Below are 20,935 nucleotides of genomic sequence, written 5' to 3'. Positions count from 1 at the left end.
AGAGTAACAATGCAATTTTACAATAAATCTATTGAACTGAGAAGCAATGGAAGATGACATTGAATCTTATCAGTAGTGGACCTAGTGTTATATAAGCAGCAAGTTAGTGGATAACAGCCAGCTAACAGCTGGTGTTCATTTTATTCATATCCCATAGAACATTTTGTTTTACTTAGATGATAGAATTGATATCTTTATCTTAATGCAGATTGTATAGAAATGCATTCTTTATTATTTGTTATCTTTCTAGTGTAGATGCGGCCGAATCTACTTTTTATATAAATGAAAAAAATATCGAAGATGATTTGATAAATTTTGAAGAAAAAAATTGTTTATTGATCACTCTTCTTCACAATTTTTGAATGAATTATACATGCTTTACGTAATGGTATAAATAAAAAAAGAGCCAATCACAATCTACAGATGACAGTTGGTTGGTGTCAATCTTTTTGTTATTAACTTTTCCTTTTTTTTAATTTCTAAAGTTTCATTTTCTTTTTTGCAATTACACCAATTTTATCATGAACCACGATTTTTTAAAGGTATTCTGAAATTAGAAATGTCTTAAGCTTGCTTTAAGTTCAGCATTTTTTTGCAAAAATTTGATCAGTGTAGCAATTATATTCAAATAATTTTTTGAGCCAGGAACTGATTTTTAATATTTTATATAATTTCATGGTACCAATCAGTCTTCGAATACACAGTGACTTTGTGACTACCTTTGGATAGAGAGTCTTATCAACACTGTCCTGGTAACCTAATAATCTATTAGTCTCACAGTGAGTCTGTTTGTTGTCATGAAGATTTCTTATCTGCTCATATGTATGGTCTTCGGTAAGGTTTAAAACATATTCTGTAAAGATACTCAATATATTATTAATGCAACATTAATTTGTGAAATGATAAATAAGATATATTAAGACGTATTTGAATAGTTAATTTGGTCTTTGGAGAGGACTCAATTATTAGGATCTAGAATTACATATAAATCAGGCATTTTCCTTCTTCAAATAGTGAAAATATTTTATGATCCAAGTGCAATGTAAGTGGTTTGATTTCACTCTTACAGAAATATTATGTGCATCTGCGGAATGTCCTGACAACTGGGTACGTCATGCGGACTCATGTTACTTGTTCATAAATCGATATATCATGGAATGGATCGACGCAATGGTTAGCTTTTTGTTAAAATATTGTAGATTTCTTATTTTACGCGAGTACATAACTCCGCGATTCAACCATTGTACATCAAGTCGCGAGAATATGAATTCGCGAATGAAGTTATCCTAGTTTTATTTAGTTTATACCTGTCTGAAAAAATGAAATGAGCTTATCGCAATATTACTTAGATATTAGTTTCTTGCGTTTAATAGTTGTGAAATTTTACCTGATCCTGCATTTAGTTTTGAAATCGAAACAAACTTGAGATAGAAAACAACCCTGCAAAAGTTTGTAAATGAATGTATCAATAGATTTAACTTTACCATATTTTGTCATATCGCGGTGAATTTGCTCTTAGATTCAAATTTAGATTAAATCTTTACTTTTTTATTGTTTATTTACTCATTCACTCGATTTAAATCGATTCCCCAGGACCTGATCAATAACTAAAATTTACTTCATATAAAACAACGCTTTGAGTTAATAACTAATACCATGAATCTAATTTGTTTTTGACTTGCATGTTCACATAAATAAGTAGCGTCTCGTTATAAAAAGTCACATGTTATCATTAAAAACTTTGTTATACTTTCATGTTAAATACTGAAATCTGGTTCAGACGCAGTTCATAATTCTTTCTAATAACCTCAGCGTTAGCAACGCACTTAGCAACGGGTAGCATTAAAAAATGTTACATGCGCGAAAATTATGCACGTACGGTTCGCTGTAGAATTCACGTCAACCCTATATAAAAGCAGTAAAATTTTCTTAAAAATTAAGACATTCAGTATAACAAAATAGATAGTGCCTGTTTGGGAGGATAACAGTTGAAATTGACACCCCTCGAAAACCATTGTCAACCTCCGCTTCGCGTCGGTTGACAATGGTTTTATCGGGGTGTCAATTTCAACTGTTACCCTCCCAAACAGGCACTATTTATATAATGTTTCATCTTGCATCTGTGATGTTAGATACGGGCGTGAGTAAGTGATTTACCCAATTTTTGGTAATCACAATGAAAAATCATGTTTTAAACAAACATTTTCTTTGAAATATGAAGGATTAAAGTAACAAATCTCGGAGTTTTTTCCATTTTTGACTAATGAAATATATATAGAATGCCTACAGTCTCTCCGTAATCGACTATAAACAATCTCTTAACCTCCTCTTTAAAATGGTGGCAAATTCAATATAGGTACCGGGATAACTTTTCCCACGATTTAATATAAAATGCCAAAAATTTGTTTAATTTTCTACATAATTTCTTAAAAGCCGTAATGTACAGGAAAGACTCTTCAAATCAATTATGACGTCATAATGGTTCTAGCACCAAAAAGACACTTTGGATCATTAACTAGATCTTGACCTTAATACATACATTGAATTATAATAAGTAAGTTTTAAAGATAAGATTTATGTCACAGTAGCATTATTTGGTTTGAAAAGGACACATGAATTCAAATCAATGTACGAGTACTCGACTATGGCTCGAGTAAAGCCCACGATTAATCGACTAAGCCAAAGTAAAACTGATATCCCTAGTTTCTATTTTTAAGTACTAGTACCGAACTTATAGGACACTTTGTTGTTTTCATTATGTTTCGTTATTCTCAAGCTGCATCCAGTATACGTTAACCCATGGTTTTTCGTTGTAAATCATTTTTTGGGGTGGGGGAGGGGTTACTTTCATTTTTTTGGGGGGGGGGGGGTGTGGCGATGTTAAACTCTATGTGGGGATTTGTTGTTATTTTCGTTTAGACTTTTTGTGAGACGTTTGATGCCAAACTGGCAGAGGTGGAAACTGCCGTCGAAGAAACGTTTCTGCGTCATGAAGCAAATATTTACGGAGGTATGTTCCTCATGAAACACACGTAACACACCCGGTAAAACAAGATCATTTGAATAAAAGAAACACTAACAACTGCACTTTATTAAGTAATATTTTCAACCTAGTATAAAAAATTATCACCTTCCAATGATGATTTCATTCAAAGTTGCCATATTATTCGTTCGATACATCTACATTTAATTAACAAAATATCATATCATGTTGTTGCACTGAATAAGCCGGTAGAGGGTCGTTTTGGATTGGCGGTAGCGACGTAATGGCGGAGGGTAAATGGAAGTGGATGACCAGCAACACTCCAATCAACTACACTAACTGGGCGCGGGGATCCCCCAGCAATAGTTATGGAACAGAGCACTGTCTATGCTTGTATTACTACGCGCAGTTTTTCTGGAATGATGAGAGTTGCACTAATCGAAATCCGTTTATTTGTGAAAAAGACGCGTAAGTATGATTGATTTATGAAGACCACCTAGCTTGATTTTAAGTAAATAAATGATAAAAAAATATTATAATATAAAATAATTAAATATAGTTATCACTATGAGATTAGTCATTACCTAGGATGATACCTGGAACACACCTTATCAATGAATATGCTTTTCAAATATTCTCAAAATAATTTTCTTTATGGTCAATCAATTACTTATCAGAATTGCTGTTTTATTATTTTTCGTCAATTTTGTCAGACAAGAAATTTCATAAAAGTATATGCATATGCAAAAGCAATTTCATTGCAGCATGATGTCGACGTTTGATACAGTTTACGTAATGGTGATTGTGTGTCGTTTTAAATGTTTTCTTTTCTTTATTCATAGTAACTCTCCTGCCTTAGGATTTTTGGTTGGATGAACACGGAAAGCAGAAATAACATTTTGTATTTATTTATCTTGAATACTTATAGAAAGATATTGTACTATAATATGCTGCTTTCTTTGTAAATTATAAAAGATTCTGTTAATATTTCAAGCAGTGTTTTATTTCATTTAGTCAACTATCGTTTTAATTGCTGATAAAAATTCACAAGAAAATAGTCCCTTAATTATACGTTGAAATGTTTAAAACGAAAATGAATCCATATTTCGTCGTATTTCACAGTCTACAGATTGCAGATGTCGTTTATGCTATTCTTTCTTTGTATGCCTTCCTTAGAGCTTCTTTAGTTTAATATTAAACTACCTATACACTTTACTCAAAATAATTCCCTTCAGAAAGTCTTTGAAATCGTTGTCATTAACAAATTCAGATCAAAGTTGACATATGTACGGATGTTATCGATGTACAAGGTTACACTATTCCTGCTTATTGAATTTTTCAATATTATAGCATTTGATCATGATTTTTTTAAAGATACAGTCTCATAACTGCAGCGGTGTCTGCATACAAATTGAGTAAAGCGCGTTATGAAAAATTTGTATGCACATATCGCTGCAGTTATGAGACTGTCTCTTTTAAAAAATCATGATTTAATGCTTATATTTACATTTTTCTAATTTCTTGCCTTGTATGCAGATGTGATTTATACCTTAAAATTCCTATCTTATCCTTATACTAAGGGTAAGTTCATATTAATGGAAGGGCCACTGTAACAGCCACAAACGTGAACTTTTCGCTTGGGACGTTGCAGTTTGTGACGTCATTATAAAACTCGTCATTTTAACCTCTGAGTACCCTGTGTGATACAGTGTTATAAGTGCAGTAGCTTTCAACCTACTTTGCAAGCAAAAAATATTTGGAATGTAGAAATATAAAATTAAATATAAAATAAAATCACTCGAAAAGATTTCAATAATCAAGGTATATTTTATGGATAAAAGTGTGTCATTATTATACAAAAGGTCGTCACTTTTCGAGAATATTGGTATTTTTTCTGACATATTTATTTGGTTAAAAAAAATAAACAAATAAAAAAAATTAAAAAAAAATACGCAGAAAATGATACCATATCACAATAAGCAAGTCTTAGAGGCCTACATGCCTTAACGGTCACTTGAGTACAACAAGCTCACACACAGGCCTGTATTAATTACTACTCCGACAGTCGCTGACTGTCGATATTACTTCTCTGTTTTTATTATTTTTTTTATTATTGGGATACTAGTATCCTAACCAAAGCTTTTTACTATATGTCGTTCGTAACATGCACTTTGCTAATAAAACAAAAACTATAGAACTGGTGCTCAGTTAACACCACCACTAACCCCTCCCCCTCTCCGCCCGCCCAGGTCATTTGAAATGAAAAATAAGATATTACATGCATCCCCCCTTTTTAAAAAAAAACAAAATCAGATAGTATGTTATTCTTAATGAATAACATCATTTTTAGATAAGAACTCATCTGGCAGCGAACTCCACAAGTACATATGTGAAGAATAATAAAAATAGGGCTACAGAAAAGGTTAAGCTCATCAAAAAACTATTTTGAGAAAACCATTAATTTTTTCTTTCTGAAAAAATATGAAGCATAAAGTTTGTATTAAGAATGAGCAGCAAGTTTTTTTTTACTGTGTTTAAGGTAAAATTTACTGTCTAACAAGCATTAGGGTTTCATAACCACGAAGGAACGACAAACTTTGAAATACGAAATTCTAAAAGTTGATATGAAAATTTTAACTCTTGTCCGGCAATGAATTATAAAAAGAGTTGAATTGCGCTCAAAATCAATTTTCAAGAAATATCTAAAAAAAAAAAAATGAAAATTGTGAAGGTGTTGTGTAATTTTTGCGTACTTGTTATGGAAGCAAATTATTGTTTTACATCAACAAACATATTTCACAACATGATGACGGTGAGGAGGCAATATGTAGTGACATTGCTTGAGAATTTGAAAATGTAGGTTATCAAGGTGCTCGAAGTGTTTGAACCATAACAAAGGTTATTAAAGTACCTGTGAATTCCTACACGTTTGCACTTGTTAATGCAGTTAAAATCAGTTGAAATAATGAAAATAACATATTCAATCATAAAAATCAAAACAAATATTTAAAAAAAAGGAAACAACAATATTCAACCACAGACGCCATCAAAGTATTTTGTGCAGTGGCTGACACCATAATTCTATTTTGATTGCACCTTATCTAATGCTTCATGTGTCATAGACAAATCTGGACGTCCCAGCAAGTATGTTGTGTTTCATTTTCATAGTCTTTTGTTCGTTCGTTGGTGGAACCCTCATCAATGCTTCGGAAAGTTCACTCCAGAACGCAGTTGGAAAACGATCTTCTCTTATAAGTAAGTGCATTCCTTTCAACCTCGTTCAATTTACATTTACATGTATATTATGTATATATTAATTAATATTATTTGATCTATTCCCATCAAAGACAATTTCATGTGAATTAAATGATGTTAATAATATATGCAAAATCTAAAATATAATGTCAACATTTTATCTGATTGCACACAAGATGATTGTCTTTGAAATTCATTCCTTCAGTACGAAATATATTTGCAGATTTCAAAAATTGGTTTGTTTTATATGAAATTTAAATGTAGAACTTTGCTTTTAGACTCAACCTGTGCCTCAAGGTTAGACTGTAACCAACATAACACCAATGTCCTGATCTTATTCTTCACCATCCACTGTCCTGTAGATAATATTGATTGTGTTGACAACAAATGCCTCTGTACCATTGATAAGGTCAGATTTAGGTGTTTGTAGTTATATTCTTTAAAAAAGAGTGATAAACGACATTTAATTCAGAATAAAACAAAGTCTGATCGGCTCGTAACTAACATTCTAGAAACGTGGAAATGTTATATTCACCTGCACGTGACTTACGAGGTCAATATAACATTTAATTTATTTTTACATTGGACTAAACTGGACCTGGAACTTCTATAATACATCTGATGGTTATCATTTTTTTTTGTCGTCCAACAAAAGTTCGTCTCCTACTTTTTACGGTCATAACTTTAATTTGAAAACTAAATAAAGACAATGAGACTTCCCTATTTGATAACACCTATTTTGAAAATCTGTATCAACTTTGTCACTTAATCATACAATAAGACAATAATTGCTGGGTTTCTTTCGATCATTACGATGATTTAGCTGTTGTATACATGGGGACATTCGCCCCCGTTTTGTTTTCGCCACTTTCGCCCTTATTGTCAGCGGGCAAAATTAAAATTGGGCATAATGCAATGTTTCAAATTATATTTCTTCAAACACAACTCTGTTTGTGCGAATTCAAGACAGGCCGAAACTGTTTGCTTGTGTAAAAGGGCGAAAATTACACAGGGGCAAAAATAACCTTGTATACAGTATCCTCAAAGATAACCATATTCACCTCGACCTTTGGGCTTGGTGAATATTGCACTTCTTAGGTAGATCACTCATTGTATTGACCCCAGTAATAATTTTTTTTAGAAAATAAGTAAGATGCTAAATAAATTAAAGTTTATTTTTTTTAAACATCGATAGTACTTCATTAATCTTACTAGACGCCTTAACGGACATTATTTTTCTTTAGATAACCACTCCTCAGGCAGCAAAAACCACGAGTACGTAAGTAAGGAATTTAAAATAACATGGCCGTAGGAAGGGTTTTTGTTTATCACAGAAATTAAATTAAAACTGTTGATATCTTTCTCTCTGAAAAACGTTAAGTATGCAGATTTTATAAACAATAACTAAGTAGTTCTCTTATTTAGGGGTTCAACTTTATCTTTTCTGTATTGTGACTTTCACAAAATTCTAATGAAAATGAGTGCAAAAATTGGTGAAATAATAATGCAAAATCTCCACTGAAAACAACGATGACGCTTTGTGCAAGTACATGAGATGTACAAGAAGCCACTATAACTGTGACAGCCTCTCTCTCTCTCTCTCTCTCTCTCTCTCTCTCTCTCTCTCTCTCTCTCTCTCTCTCTCTCTCTCTCAGTGCGCAAATACAGCAGGAAAAACTCACATAAGTTGATAGTTTGTCTTTTTAGCTCATCTGCTCTAAAAATAAATGGAGGGTTTTTCTGATCTCCATCTTTTGGCGTGTCTTTCTACAAATTTCTACATGTCTTTTTTTAAATTTTTTTGAACGAGACATAAAAGATGTATGCTTTTAACCAGCTACTATATCAGATTTTGACATTGCTGCTTTAACATTTGGGATGTGATTCTTTGCGTTTTTGTATCATAAACATTGCCAATATTATTGATTTTTTAAAATCTCGTCTAAATAATAGCTTAAATTTCATGCAAATAAATTAATGCTTTGATTATAAAAAGCTTTTCCTGGCTCAGTTTGACGTATTATGCCTGTTCAGTAATTTATGCCAGTGGCGTGTCTGATACTTTGACATGCAAATTCATACGTTGCATTCAATACTCTCTTAAAGCATTCTTAAGTTTATACTTCATTACCTTTATTTGTAGCCCTTCTGCCATCATCTCGTCCAAAACTGGCAACCACGTCAGGTTTGTACTTAATGAAAAGTAATTGTAATGTACATATGATTTGAAAGATTGCTAAAATTTTGTCAGGTAAAAACATCTAATATTTTGCTTACTCTTTGTTCTAGTAGAACAATTTAAGATGTGTTTAAATTTAATCATTGCTTTCATCGATTTTGTTAATTCTCAACCTTACATTCAGTTTAATTTGTTGAACGTTTCGAATTGATGAACTTTAACACTTTATCCAGACCCAAAGACAATTAATTTATGATAAAATTAGTTCAAAATTTGAATTTGTTAAAACTTTCAACTTCTTTCAATAATCGAATTTAATTCATTTGTGTGAGATGGCATTATTCATACACTTAAGAGCTAGATGATTACTGGATGGTCTGAAATGGTGACTGAACGGCTTTCTCATTCAGTTACCTTTCAGTCTCATTTCAGATGACTGAAAGGAATAGTTCCTTCCTATAATAATTTTACAAAAAGGACGACCTTAATCTATTTATAGTCAATCAATGTTAATAAGTCAAAATTTAAGTTTTTATGTAATTTGATTATCAGTTTATTGTGTTCAGGCCTGATGTTTATTACATTTCACCGCTTATCTTCGATTTGACATTTCTTATCTCATTCGCATATTGGTTACAAATGAAAGATAGTCATGCAGAAATGTTTGTCATACTTTTCATTGATTTTCTTGTATCATGGTAAGAGTTTAAAGATTATGGAATTGTGCTTTCGTTTAGTTATACATTTGATTACAACTTTATTTCAAATCAAAAATATTTATTGAATCGGTGTTTTCAAACAATAGAGGCAGAGCAGAACAGTGAAAATCAAAATGATTTCTTTGAGGTTAGGTTGATGAAAATAAACATTCGAAAACTTTGTATTTTTTCTGATGAGTTGTAAAATAAGCGATTTCCATCTTACTCGTCGAGAAAAACATTACAAAGTTCTTTTATTATGATTAAAGTTATGATTTTGTTTGTTTTGATATAGGAAACGCTTTTGTATGAATCAGAATAAAGCTCGGTAATGAGGATATCTCAATTGCACATCTATCATCACATAAAAAATTGCATCGATAAAATGTCATTGTAAGATGATTATGATGTGAATCTTTACTAAATTATGTAGCAAAACCAAATAAATATCTCATGATTTACATATTTTCAGCGAGTTCTAGTATTTCTACAGACTGCCCAAGACATTGGATTCGCCATCAAGACTCGTGTTACCTTTTCCTTACTAGCAACCCCATGCAATGGACTGGAGCGATGGTAAAATATTTAGGGAATCATGTATTTATAGTTCGGTTTCTGGAATATTTAGGACCAATCATATTACAAACTTAATTTTCTCCTGAAATGTAAAAAACCGGTTTTAAGTGGTTATCAAAGACTGTTAAAATGAGCCTTGAAAAATATAAATCTTGAAAAAAATAACTCTTCAATATTTGCTTTTAAAACAGAATCAACTTTATTGTTAAATGATTATCAAACCATGGTGTTTTAACAACATGTATGAAATATATTATAAACCGATAACATGGAAATCAGTGTTTGGGAACTATTTATGTAAATCAAAATATGTAAATTCATACGCAGTGATTAGGTTGTTGCATTTAGAGGCATTTAAAAATCGCAAAAAATTAATGAAGAAACACAGTAGAATGCAAATAAATTATAAACTGATACACCATGAACAGATGGAAGGTAGCAAAGAAAGCACCCATTTTAAGTTTTTTTAACTTGAATTTATCATTTGTTGTAGAGCTTTTGCAAGTCCTCTTATGACGCCCAACTGGCAGAAATAGAAACGTCAGAAGAAAACGAATTTATCAGACAGGAAAGCAGAAAAATGGCAGGTCAGGCATACATACATGTTTTTGTTATAATATTGCTACCGTAATATATCTGAAGCGTGTTCAACAGTGAGTGCTCGCGATTGTCGTCAAAATCCATGTACCTGCAACACCTGTTTTCTGTTTAAAATCATATTTATATTTCTAAGATTCCAGTTGACATCACAGTATATACTGGACAATCCTCGAAAAAGGATTGATTTCAACGTAAAGCAAATAAACCTACTTTTAAAAATCAAACTATACCCCCAATAGGAACAGCATCTGGGTCTTTTTGGATCGGTGGAAGTGACATGTTGGTAGAAGGGGAGTGGGAGTGGATGACAAGCCACAACTTAGTCACCTTCACAGACTGGGCATCTGGAGAACCCGACGATTTCCTTAATCAGGATTGCCTGGATATCAAAACCAGTGCACACTACCACTGGAACGACTCGCCTTGCTCATACCTTCATTGGTTTATTTGTGAAAAACACGTGTATGATTTTTAATACTTATTTTTGTGAAAGTTAAATACCTAAAACTCCTAAAAAAAAAATGATTTCGTCTAAAGATCGTGAAAGATCTTTAGGTTTTTTCAATATATAGGTCTTTTCCCAAATATTTTAACTATAAATATAGATCGACGCTTTAAAAAATGTATGTAGCAACATTGCTCAGGGATACATTCGTAAATTACATTTCAAAATATTGTTTCTGTGTCTTCCTCAAACTTTTATATAATGATTTTTTTTTACTTACATTAAATACTTACATTAGCATCGTAGTCCTCGGTCTTGAGCTGTATTTTTAATGTGTATTTGAAACTTAAAACCATAAATCATAATAATAATGGATAAAACTGATAGATATCGTTTAAAATTTTGCCATGTACAGACAGACAGTTCCTCATTTAAAAACAAAGTACTTTGAAAGTCTGTCTGTTTATAGCTATTATCTTACAAAAATTGATTGATTTTTTAATAGGGTTATTTAATAGGATAGAAGTACACTTCAAATCCACAGAATCATAATGTGTCTCAAAGGAATTTCATACATCAATCTAATAATATATAATTTAAATAACAAAAATGTCTTTATCATTATTGTTTTATTTTCATAACAGTCATGCTACTGGCCAAGGAAACTTAATTGGATAAGAAGTCTGGCTATGGTAGAACCAAACTTGAGATGATTTCATGAATTATTGATAGTTCTAAGTTCAATAAAATAAAAATTAATGAATAACTCCGAGTAATGTTTTGTTTGAAGACAAAATACTTTGTATGCACTGTCTGTTAAAACACTAGTAATGTAATAAGAAACTGAAATGATTTTTAATAGAATGGTTCGGACAAGAACGTATTTCAAAACAAATATCCATACTACCGGTATGGCAAATCACTAAATAGGTCTCAGCGGATATTCATACATTAAACTGTTAAGTTTCAGTACAATTTAAAAGAAAAACATGTGTCAATTATTCTTTTTTATTTTCATAACAGCCAACCTGCTCGTCCAGATAGCATAATTGGATAAAGTCTGACTATGGTAAAACTGTGCATGAGATGGATTTATGAAATAATACTATTTTTGTATTCAATAAAATAAATAATGAAATTTATGAGTAATGATTTTTATTAAGATAAAACAAGTACACACACTACATCAAAATACAAATGAATATTTATACACGTACATTACTTGTTTACTGCATGCTACTTGTATACAATGTATCTCAATTTATTAAGCAGATAAATATCGGTATATGTGACTGTTGGTACAAAAAATTCTTTAGAGATATAAATCTGAGTCAAACAAATACATACGTACTAGATAAATGAATGTGCTAATACTTTAACTAGGCAAATATGTCGCAGATTTCATATTGGCTTTAAAGAAGACGTTTGTGTGTAAAAACAGGATATATAAAGTTACATTTTATTTTGATTAGGGAACATGAAAGACAAATAAAATGACCCTCCTCAAAATGTTAAGGTTTTTACGTTCTTTTACACTATGATTGTACTGTCAAGTTACTTCAGAATTAAAAATATATCAAATGACAATGTAAAAATTTAGAACAAGAACTCTGTTCATCGTCTTTTAAAGATATCCTGTATAGATTTTACCAACAAAAAAGGAAAGGAATCAAAGCAATGATATTTCTGATTTATATATAATTTATAATACATCTTGGTGATATCATAAACCCATATCTCTGTCCTTATGCCACGTCTTATAATTCTTTAAATCAATACATTTTAAAATTGTTTAATCAAATTGGGTTCTAGAAAATCTAAATTTTACTTAACAATTCTGACAAAAGTGTATGGATAGAAAAAAAATTACTACAAATCATGCAGGTATGTATATTATGAAAACAGCGCAAACACGTATAGTTAGATAACATGACCATGGTCCTCCCTCTGTCTCGTAGAATTCTTATCAGTGTTAGATACATATGTATTGTCAGAAGAATTTCTGAAGACATGTATATCAACATAAAAACTAGCGTGCCAAGATTTTTATTCCTGGCGACTTTGTTTTTCTTAATCTTGGGTAAGAATTCGGATTCTCACTCTCTGCATCTTAGATACGGAAAACCGTTGCAACTGCTCAATTTTTTCATCATTGTGTCACAGGTTATTATATCGTCTAATTTGAATAAACTATAACAAGTTTTATGTGGAAGTATTAATAAATATTTACATTTTCCAGTGTCTTTGGCTGTGATAACACTACGTATCGATTTTGAACTTTTTAACCCATAATACATATGACGCCAAAATGAGGCCTTCGGGCTTTATTGGATTTGATCACGCCCCGACCAAAATTATCACCTCATAATAATCAATGAATGATTCCTTATTCCTTATTTATATAAATTTCGGCAATATGTAATATTCAAAATTCAGGAATTTGATACACTTTCATGCAAGTATTTCATATAAGTATGGAAAGTAGGAAGGGTCAAATCAAATCCCCTGTGATAAATGAACGCTGTCCCCACGCACACCCATTACCTTCCTTTACCTGTATTTTTGAAGTATTTTTGTTCCTAAATAGCAATGACATAGTTCTTTTAAAAAATAATTTGATGCAACCTAACTGAGGAACGAGGTATTAAACTATATATATATATATATATATATATATATATATATATATATATATATATATATATATATATATATATATATATATATATATATATATATATATATATATATATAATTATATTCCACAATGTTCAGTACGATACTCAATAATTGGAAATTATTTCCTGCATGTATATTAAAAAAGCAATAAATTCATGGCCATAATTCATAGTGTCTTTTGAGATGTAAATTGTAAAAGAATGAATTGTTTGTGAACTTTCCATATTAAAATTTTAAAATCCTACCAGTATACATTAAAAATTTGATATATTTGTATATAATTATTTAATTATATTTTACATACCATGAAATTGATTTATGTTATTCAAACTCTATAAAAATGATTTTGCCTTCATGCTGTAGGGAACAATTTCTGTCGTGTATGTTTTCAGATTTTCACCATGTGTCCGGTAACTGTCCAGCCAACTGGGACCACCATTCGCAATCCTGTTACCTGTTTGTCTTTCGGTACATCTTGGAATGGATTGATGCTCAGGTATACATATTTGGTTTCACTATGTGTGTCTGACAATAGAAAATGTAACGGAGACATAGCAATACATTTATTTAGTTTACTGATTTACGAATTTAAATTGGTCTCTATTATAAATATTTATGACTGTAACGTATTCACTAGAGTTGTAAGCCTGTGAGCTATTATACAATTATTTAATGCTTAAGCAGTCAATAGACCAGAATATTTTTTCCGAGGCAGGGAACAGCTCAGTATGATCTATTGCCCGAGGCCAACGGCCGAGGGCAATAGATCATACTGAGCTGTTCCCTGCACCAAGGGAAACATTCTGGTCTATTGACTGTTCAAGCATTAAATAATTGTTTTATTACCTAATTCCTTTTTTTAGTTTTCGGGGTTTACAATTTGCATATTGTAGGTGGTTTTCGTGCCATTATGCAATATACTAAGATTTTTTTTTCATCTTTTACATGCACAAAACCAGTTGCATGCATTACAACATCTCAATTTAATATTAGTTTACACAAAGAAGGGGGAGTCTTCAACCCATTAGATTTTAAATAGTATTTTACCTTATATGAGGCTTTAAAACTGTTGATTATTTGATACTCCAGTTTGATAACATTGAATTTGGTTTCACCAAGTACTAAAAACAGCGTCTATGTAAAGGAATATACATTCCCTGAGAACTATCGAAAGGATGCAACATTAACATACCTGCGTCTGAAATACGTTGCCGGCCCAATAGATCGCAGTCTATTGACCGGCGGTCCAATAGATCGAAGTCTATTGACCGGCGGTCTAATAGATCGCAGTCTATTGACCGGCAGTTCAAAATAGACGCAGATATTTAATTTGTAATAAAACAACAAAATTCCTTTGATTAGGTAATAAATTCTTATCACCTATCTTCCAGCATGCGTTCATTCAGCTGTTGCCTCTAAACCTTTCATATATTCTAGTCACCTTCTAGAATCATGAAGCCAGTTTCAACCAAACTTGGCAACATAAATCCATCTTTGAATAGAGTTGAATTGATTTTTTAAAAAGGCAACACTGTTTTTGATAGGGAATAGATAAAACTGTGAAAAGAGTATGCGTATGGTTTTTGGAAAAGTTGCACTGAAAATGCAAAAATTTAATATGTATTAGAGAAAACAAACTGTATGTAGTGTAGATCAATAGCGGGGCCACAGTTGCGATGCAAAGCTTTATTTATATAGTAATATACAGAGAAAGTTTGTTGAATACATTCTTGACAAGATCTGAAATGATACAGCAGTTATATGATTATGAGACATGATGACAACTATCCATGTACTTTACTTGATTCAAAGTTGTAGAAAGTTTGACTCTTTGTCCCTGGGAGCTCTTCAAATACACTGGTATGTTGTGTATGTTGTAGAGTTACTGCAAGATGCTTGGTGCCACGCTAGTGGAGGTGAATTCAGCAACAGAAGATCACTATCTTAGGCAGAAATTTAGACAACTATCGCATTCTACAGGTTAGGATATTTAATGTTCTACTTTGTAAAAAGATGAAGACTAAGTGCAGAGGCAGATTTTTATTTCATAATTACATGTATAATGTTAGGCAAGATATATATATATATATATATATATATATATATATATATATATATATATATATATATATATATATATATATATATGTATATATATATATATATATATATATATATATATCTCAAATAAACACTTACTGTATGAAGACACATTTTTAACCATGTGGTTTGTTTGTTTGTTTGGTTTTTTTTTGTACACAGTTTTTTTAATGCATTGCGTATATATTTATCTCAGTGCACATAAAACTACGTTCCTTTAAAAGTAATCATAGTATTATTTTCTTAGAGAACGGCATACTACCTGTAGTATCTAACAACATAGATGCATGCAACAACATATTAACCTGTACGTATCTATTGCAGCCAACATTTGGCTTGGAGGAAGCGACATCCTGAGTGAAGGATCTTGGGTATGGGTGGGCTCAGGTGAAGCTTTTTCATACACTGGGTGGCACCCTACAGAACCCAACAATTACCATGGAGGCGAACATTGCGCAATGATGATGTACAATAACAACCAGAACTGGGCCGACACAAATTGTGCTGACAGAAATTGCTTCATTTGCGAAACGTCTGCGTAAGTGTTAAATGTGTTGGAAGTCACTCAGAATACCTCGCACATTTTTCCTTTGCTGTCATCCGGGTACTTTAATTATCTGCTGTAATGCAAAATCTCCATAGACATATTGAGCCATGTTTTGAAACCTGATAAGTTAGAGGGGACGTTTTAAAAGAGAATTCATGGAATTGTTTAAGCTTTTGATTGAACATCGTTTGAACCCTGAGGTATTTATAATATCGAGTTATTAAGCAAAAACTGTGAATCGAAGATATCTTGGGACATATTACATGTATAAATTTTGACCTCAAAAAGTGGATGAACTTAGGTTTTCGTTATAATGAAACATGTAGATACATGTTTATACTTAACATATGTTATAGACACATTTCTTGTTTTCTTACCTACAGGTCAAATATAGTCCATCAAGGATTGGGATAGTTCCTTGTTATCATTATAATGCAGCGTTCAAGATATTACCTCTATTATCTACATCTCAAACAGTCAATTTGTATATTGATTTTGATAAACTTATATAAATGAAATTGTATCTCTCTTGTTTCGTTTTGTTTTAGATCTGAAAACCAAATCAGAATATACAAACTATTTGTACATGTAATAAAAATGAGAATTTTACATTGATTGACCAATTACATTTATCAAACCTGAATAAAGCTTGACTGTGCGTCACTTCCGGAAGATCGGTAGCAACAGAAGAAAATTCTTTACGGTAAATCTGATGTATTTTATACAAGTATGTGTCACAAAATGTATATCAGCACAAAGATAATTGAGAATAATTATATATGATTGCCGAGCTCCTTCGTCAGCAGCGGCGGCGTCCTAAATATTTTGAGAAGAGACGCGGAAAGAAGGAAAGCCAATGAACATAAAAATTATGTTCCCTCTTTGTTTCCATACAAACTTATATTAACATTCTTATCTTAAATGATTGTCTCTACGGTAATTTAGACATTGATTCATGATAATATTCATTTCTAACATATATAGATAAAATGCTGATTTTATCAATAGTAAATGTGTTGTTCAGTCTATTTCTTGGTAAGTTTTTTTCTTATCCGTTCGGTCTTATATTGTATTTTATTGTGTTTTATCTTCAATTTCATTCTAGTGCATGTTTAATTAAAGGTATCGAATATCTTATTTTATATTCAATTATTTAATGGCAAATTAATCATTTTCGTCTGAAAAATCATTTGTTGTTGACAGAATTACTGTAATACTGTCTCTTACTTAGTACAGGGGTTGGTATTACATTGTATTTATAGTGTTTCAGACCAGCTCTGCCAACTGTCCGGCCAAATGGGTCCAGCATTCAAACTCATGCTACCTGTTTGAAACTCGCTACAAATTGGAGTGGATAAAAGCTCTGGTAAATCAGTAGTAAACACCATACATTGCTGCATGTAGATAAAACACTGGAATTGTCTGCAGTTTTGATTTTCGTTACACCTATTATGTGCAGTGCACCTAATATGTGCAGTGCAAATCTGCTCTTGTTTGAGTTGAATTGGTTGAATATTGAATATATTCAACCAATATTGAATATTAGTTGAATACCAATATTATATTGTGTTGCGTTTGTTTGAGCTGATCATTGATGTACAATTTGTCCATTCGACTGATATTCTGTTCGCTGTATTCGATGTTGTTTATATTATTTATATCGCTGTATAACATTATATACTAGGTATAGTACTGTTGTTGTGTTTGTGGTTGTTTTGTTGGTTTCTTTTTTCTTTTTTTTTCTTTTTCTTTTTCTTTTTTCATTGTTGCATGTTATTGTTCTGTTGTTGTGTAATGTTTGTGGTTGAAATAATATTGTTACGTTCCGGGTTTTTTTTTTGTTGTGTTGTGTTTGGCGTTTGTAGCTGCATACCATTGTCCTGTCCTTGTTTTATGGGGTTTTTTTGTGATTGTGTTTTTTTCCGTTGCATATCTTTTTTGTTTCGTTGATTTAGTGATTGTGTTTCAACCATACTGTTCTTTTGCATCATAAAGTTAAAAACTTTAGACAGTATTCATAAAAGTCGATGAAGGCGTTCATCAATCATAAAAAAAGGGACAATTTTACTTTGTTTTAGTAGTTATAAAACTAAACGATTAGAGAAATAAATTGTAATGTAGTTATTTACACAGACATGTAGGTCTGATTCAAGTGCAATGTCTCGTTTGTCCTCCTCCCTACTCGTGCAAGCAACTGAATCACATCACGTATTTGACGGGGTCGTGTAAAGCTCTATACCTCTATACAAACTATTTTTTGTCTTAGTCGAAACATGTATTTTTAAGGGTTATTTTTATTTAAAGTTTCCGAGTGCTGAAGAACCATGTCGTGAATTCAGAGTTTAAAAAAAATATGGTTTACACTTTGATTTAAACATGTAATTTGAAAAGATATACTTTATATTGTTAATGTTTTACATTTTCATCTTCTTTTTAAGCAGAATGATGCATGTGATTGAATGGTTTTCATCGAGATAAGTAACTTGCGCATACAAAATATTGCAGAACTATTGTAAGACGTATGGGGCTACATTAGCCGAAGTGGAAACATCCACAGAAGACAGTTTTCTGAAGCAGAAAGCTAGACAGCTGAATGGTGTTTAATCTTTATTTCTTATATGATTTAGATATCAATGCAGTGGCGTCGGAAGCAAATTGAAAGGGGGGGGGGGCGGGTAGACTTATCAAAATTCTTGACAAGCAAAAAAAAAATGTCTTAGGTTATGGTAATATATAACTTTGCAAAAAAAAGGCCCCTATCCCCCTTTCCCGGGTTCCGACGCCTATGCGATTTTACAGTGTGTATATTATAATACTAAGTCTTAAAAGATCAAACTATACAAAAACTATACAAAAACTTGAAAACTAAGCACTTAAAAATCATAACAAGAGAATAATATCCATGCACGCAATAGATTTAATTTATAATTTTAAGAATTTTCATTCATTTGCGGTATGTTATATTGATAAATTCATGGAACACCATTTTTATCTTCTAAAAAGTTAATTTCGAGAGAGAACGATATCCTTCACCCCTGCGAATGTGTTCGGAATGTTTTCTTTATCGTTGTTAAGTATGTAATAAATCTAGAGGTGCTCGAATGAAAGTTCACAAGACTTCACCGAGATTTGTTCAGTTCCTGTGAAATTTCGAGCGGAAGTATAAGTGTTCGGATAATATTCTCAAAATACGTAAGTACTCGTCGATTTTCTTATCATATCCTACTTGGATTTATGCTAAAACATCAACATCTTTTAAGATGTATGTCTTATTTCACCATCTAGCGGTTTTTTAAATTAAACGATGATATTCAGAACAGAGTTATCGTTAGTTAAAACCACGTGAAGAGTGGTTGATAATATAAACATTGGGTTGCTTAATAAAATCATAGCCATGTTTGATGCTTGTGGTGTGCAATACCATGTTTTTTTTTAAAATAATGGGTGAATGTTTTGCATAAAAACTAAGTATATCGAGCCATTTTCAAGGAACATTCTGCATAAAATAGTACAGTCTGTTTCACTATTGATGTTATTACTAGGTCAGGCGCGGATCGAAAATTAATTCTTAGGGGGGATCTCTACTACGCATGTTAATTGTCGCAACAGCAGAAAAAAACCCTTTTTTTTGTATTGTTACATTTATTTCTAGAACACATTTTATCCACCAATTAATGAAGATAAAGTTTAAAATAAATAAACCTCTAGAATTTATATTTGACTACAAGTACCTAGATTCTTTAAAATAGACTATAAACACGAGGCATATTTTTACTGCGGAACTGAAAGGGTCAAATAAAACCACGTGATCTAAAATTTGAATGACAATAACATTCGCAGGGGTGTCCTTGCAATCTAGTTAAACCTATTGAATTTTAGACTACTTTTGGCTCGGGGGCAGCGATATATTAGTGGAGGGAGAATGGGTGTGGCTCAGCACCCACGCGGCTATGACCTACACTGGTTGGCACACAGGAATGCCCAACAACTACCGGTATAACGAGCACTGCCTCTGTCTGGAGCGAACCCTGAACGCAGACTGGGGCGACCTGCCTTGTTATGACAGACTTTCGTTTATTTGCGAAAAATCTGCGTAAGAACTGATTATCCTTTAGATCTCTTTTCGATGTTTATTCTTTGTATCAGTATGATATGAATTAACCTTTCACTCCTAACCCCCCCCCCCCCCCAAAAAAAAAATATTATAGTCTAACGAAGAGCAAAATATGCTGCTGACAACGAAAAAAAAAAATGTATTTTTAAAATGTAATGTCACGTTTTTTTTAATCCCCATTTTCTTTAAACTCATTTTTTTGTTTTTGTGCAGGATTAATGTTGGTGAAACAGTGATTGGGTAGGAAACGAAGACCTATTGACATTTGTTTTTTATGAACAGCTTTAATATGTTTGGGAGAAAAAATAAAATAAGATACATTTTACACTGACTCTAGTTCTGAGTTGTTCTGTTATTTGTTTGACTCTAATTTTTCATGTAATTTTATTAGACTTTACGATCTTAATATCCCTTTATTTCATTTATATCTATGATAACTGTCTGTCTGTAGGTGAATATTTGTCGAGGTTATTCAATAAATTATTCAAAAATATGAAGCAGATGAATATTTACATCTAAATATTAATAAATAAATTGTGAACTGTTTGAAAACCTCGCAAAATGCCAGTAGTTTAGGATAATGCAAACGCAATGCAACTTTCAACAGCATGGTTTTATTTTACCTAGAAATTATATAAGCATTGGTATGTACATTTTTGTAGTCATATATACTCTTATTTGAATAAAAATCTTTGAAAGTAAAGTTTTGTGGAATATGTACCTTCATAACACAGCAATAGTAATAACTGTTCCAAGTCA

General features: G+C 31.7%; 4 protein-coding genes across 5 annotated transcripts; all 4 read left to right on the top strand.

Moving 5' to 3' along the window:
• The first annotated feature begins 597 nt into the window (after positions 1-597).
• Positions 598-3,986, top strand: LOC105329016 (perlucin). Its single transcript, XM_020067520.3, has 5 exons — positions 598-834; positions 1,070-1,173; positions 2,920-3,010; positions 3,229-3,451; positions 3,826-3,986. The coding sequence occupies exons 1-5, from the start codon at positions 798-800 to the stop codon at positions 3,857-3,859; spliced, it is 489 nt and encodes a 162-aa protein (XP_019923079.3). The 5' UTR covers positions 598-797; the 3' UTR covers positions 3,860-3,986.
• Positions 3,987-6,085: 2,099 nt separating this feature from the next.
• Positions 6,086-11,874, top strand: LOC105329017 (type-2 ice-structuring protein). 2 transcript variants are annotated; one of them, XM_011430123.4, is made up of 8 exons: positions 6,086-6,238; positions 6,517-6,647; positions 7,483-7,513; positions 8,382-8,423; positions 9,588-9,691; positions 10,185-10,278; positions 10,531-10,753; positions 11,760-11,874. In XM_011430123.4, exons 1-8 carry the CDS (start codon positions 6,130-6,132, stop codon positions 11,791-11,793), a joined length of 768 nt encoding a protein of 255 aa, XP_011428425.3. In that variant the 5' UTR covers positions 6,086-6,129; the 3' UTR covers positions 11,794-11,874. The 2 variants fall into 2 exon arrangements, with proteins under 2 accessions (XP_011428425.3, XP_011428424.3); XM_011430122.4 differs by lacking the exon at positions 11,760-11,874 and adding an exon at positions 11,381-11,502.
• An 803-nt stretch (positions 11,875-12,677) lies between these two features.
• On the top strand, positions 12,678-16,606 carry LOC109618843 (galactose-specific lectin nattectin). Its single transcript, XM_020067521.3, has 5 exons — positions 12,678-12,816; positions 13,808-13,911; positions 15,296-15,395; positions 15,840-16,053; positions 16,446-16,606. Exons 1-5 carry the CDS (start codon positions 12,747-12,749, stop codon positions 16,474-16,476), a joined length of 519 nt encoding a protein of 172 aa, XP_019923080.3. The 5' UTR covers positions 12,678-12,746; the 3' UTR covers positions 16,477-16,606.
• A 349-nt stretch (positions 16,607-16,955) lies between these two features.
• LOC105329018 (perlucin) lies at positions 16,956-20,511 on the top strand. The gene is made up of 5 exons (XM_011430124.4): positions 16,956-17,097; positions 17,325-17,428; positions 18,568-18,658; positions 19,942-20,155; positions 20,390-20,511. Exons 1-5 carry the CDS (start codon positions 17,052-17,054, stop codon positions 20,418-20,420), a joined length of 486 nt encoding a protein of 161 aa, XP_011428426.3. The 5' UTR covers positions 16,956-17,051; the 3' UTR covers positions 20,421-20,511.
• Positions 20,512-20,935: the final 424 nt, after the last annotated feature.

This window comes from Magallana gigas, chromosome 8, assembly GCF_963853765.1.
Source record: "Magallana gigas chromosome 8, xbMagGiga1.1, whole genome shotgun sequence".
NCBI lineage: Eukaryota > Metazoa > Mollusca > Bivalvia > Ostreida > Ostreidae > Magallana > Magallana gigas.
This window is presented reverse-complemented; position numbering and strand designations above follow the sequence as displayed.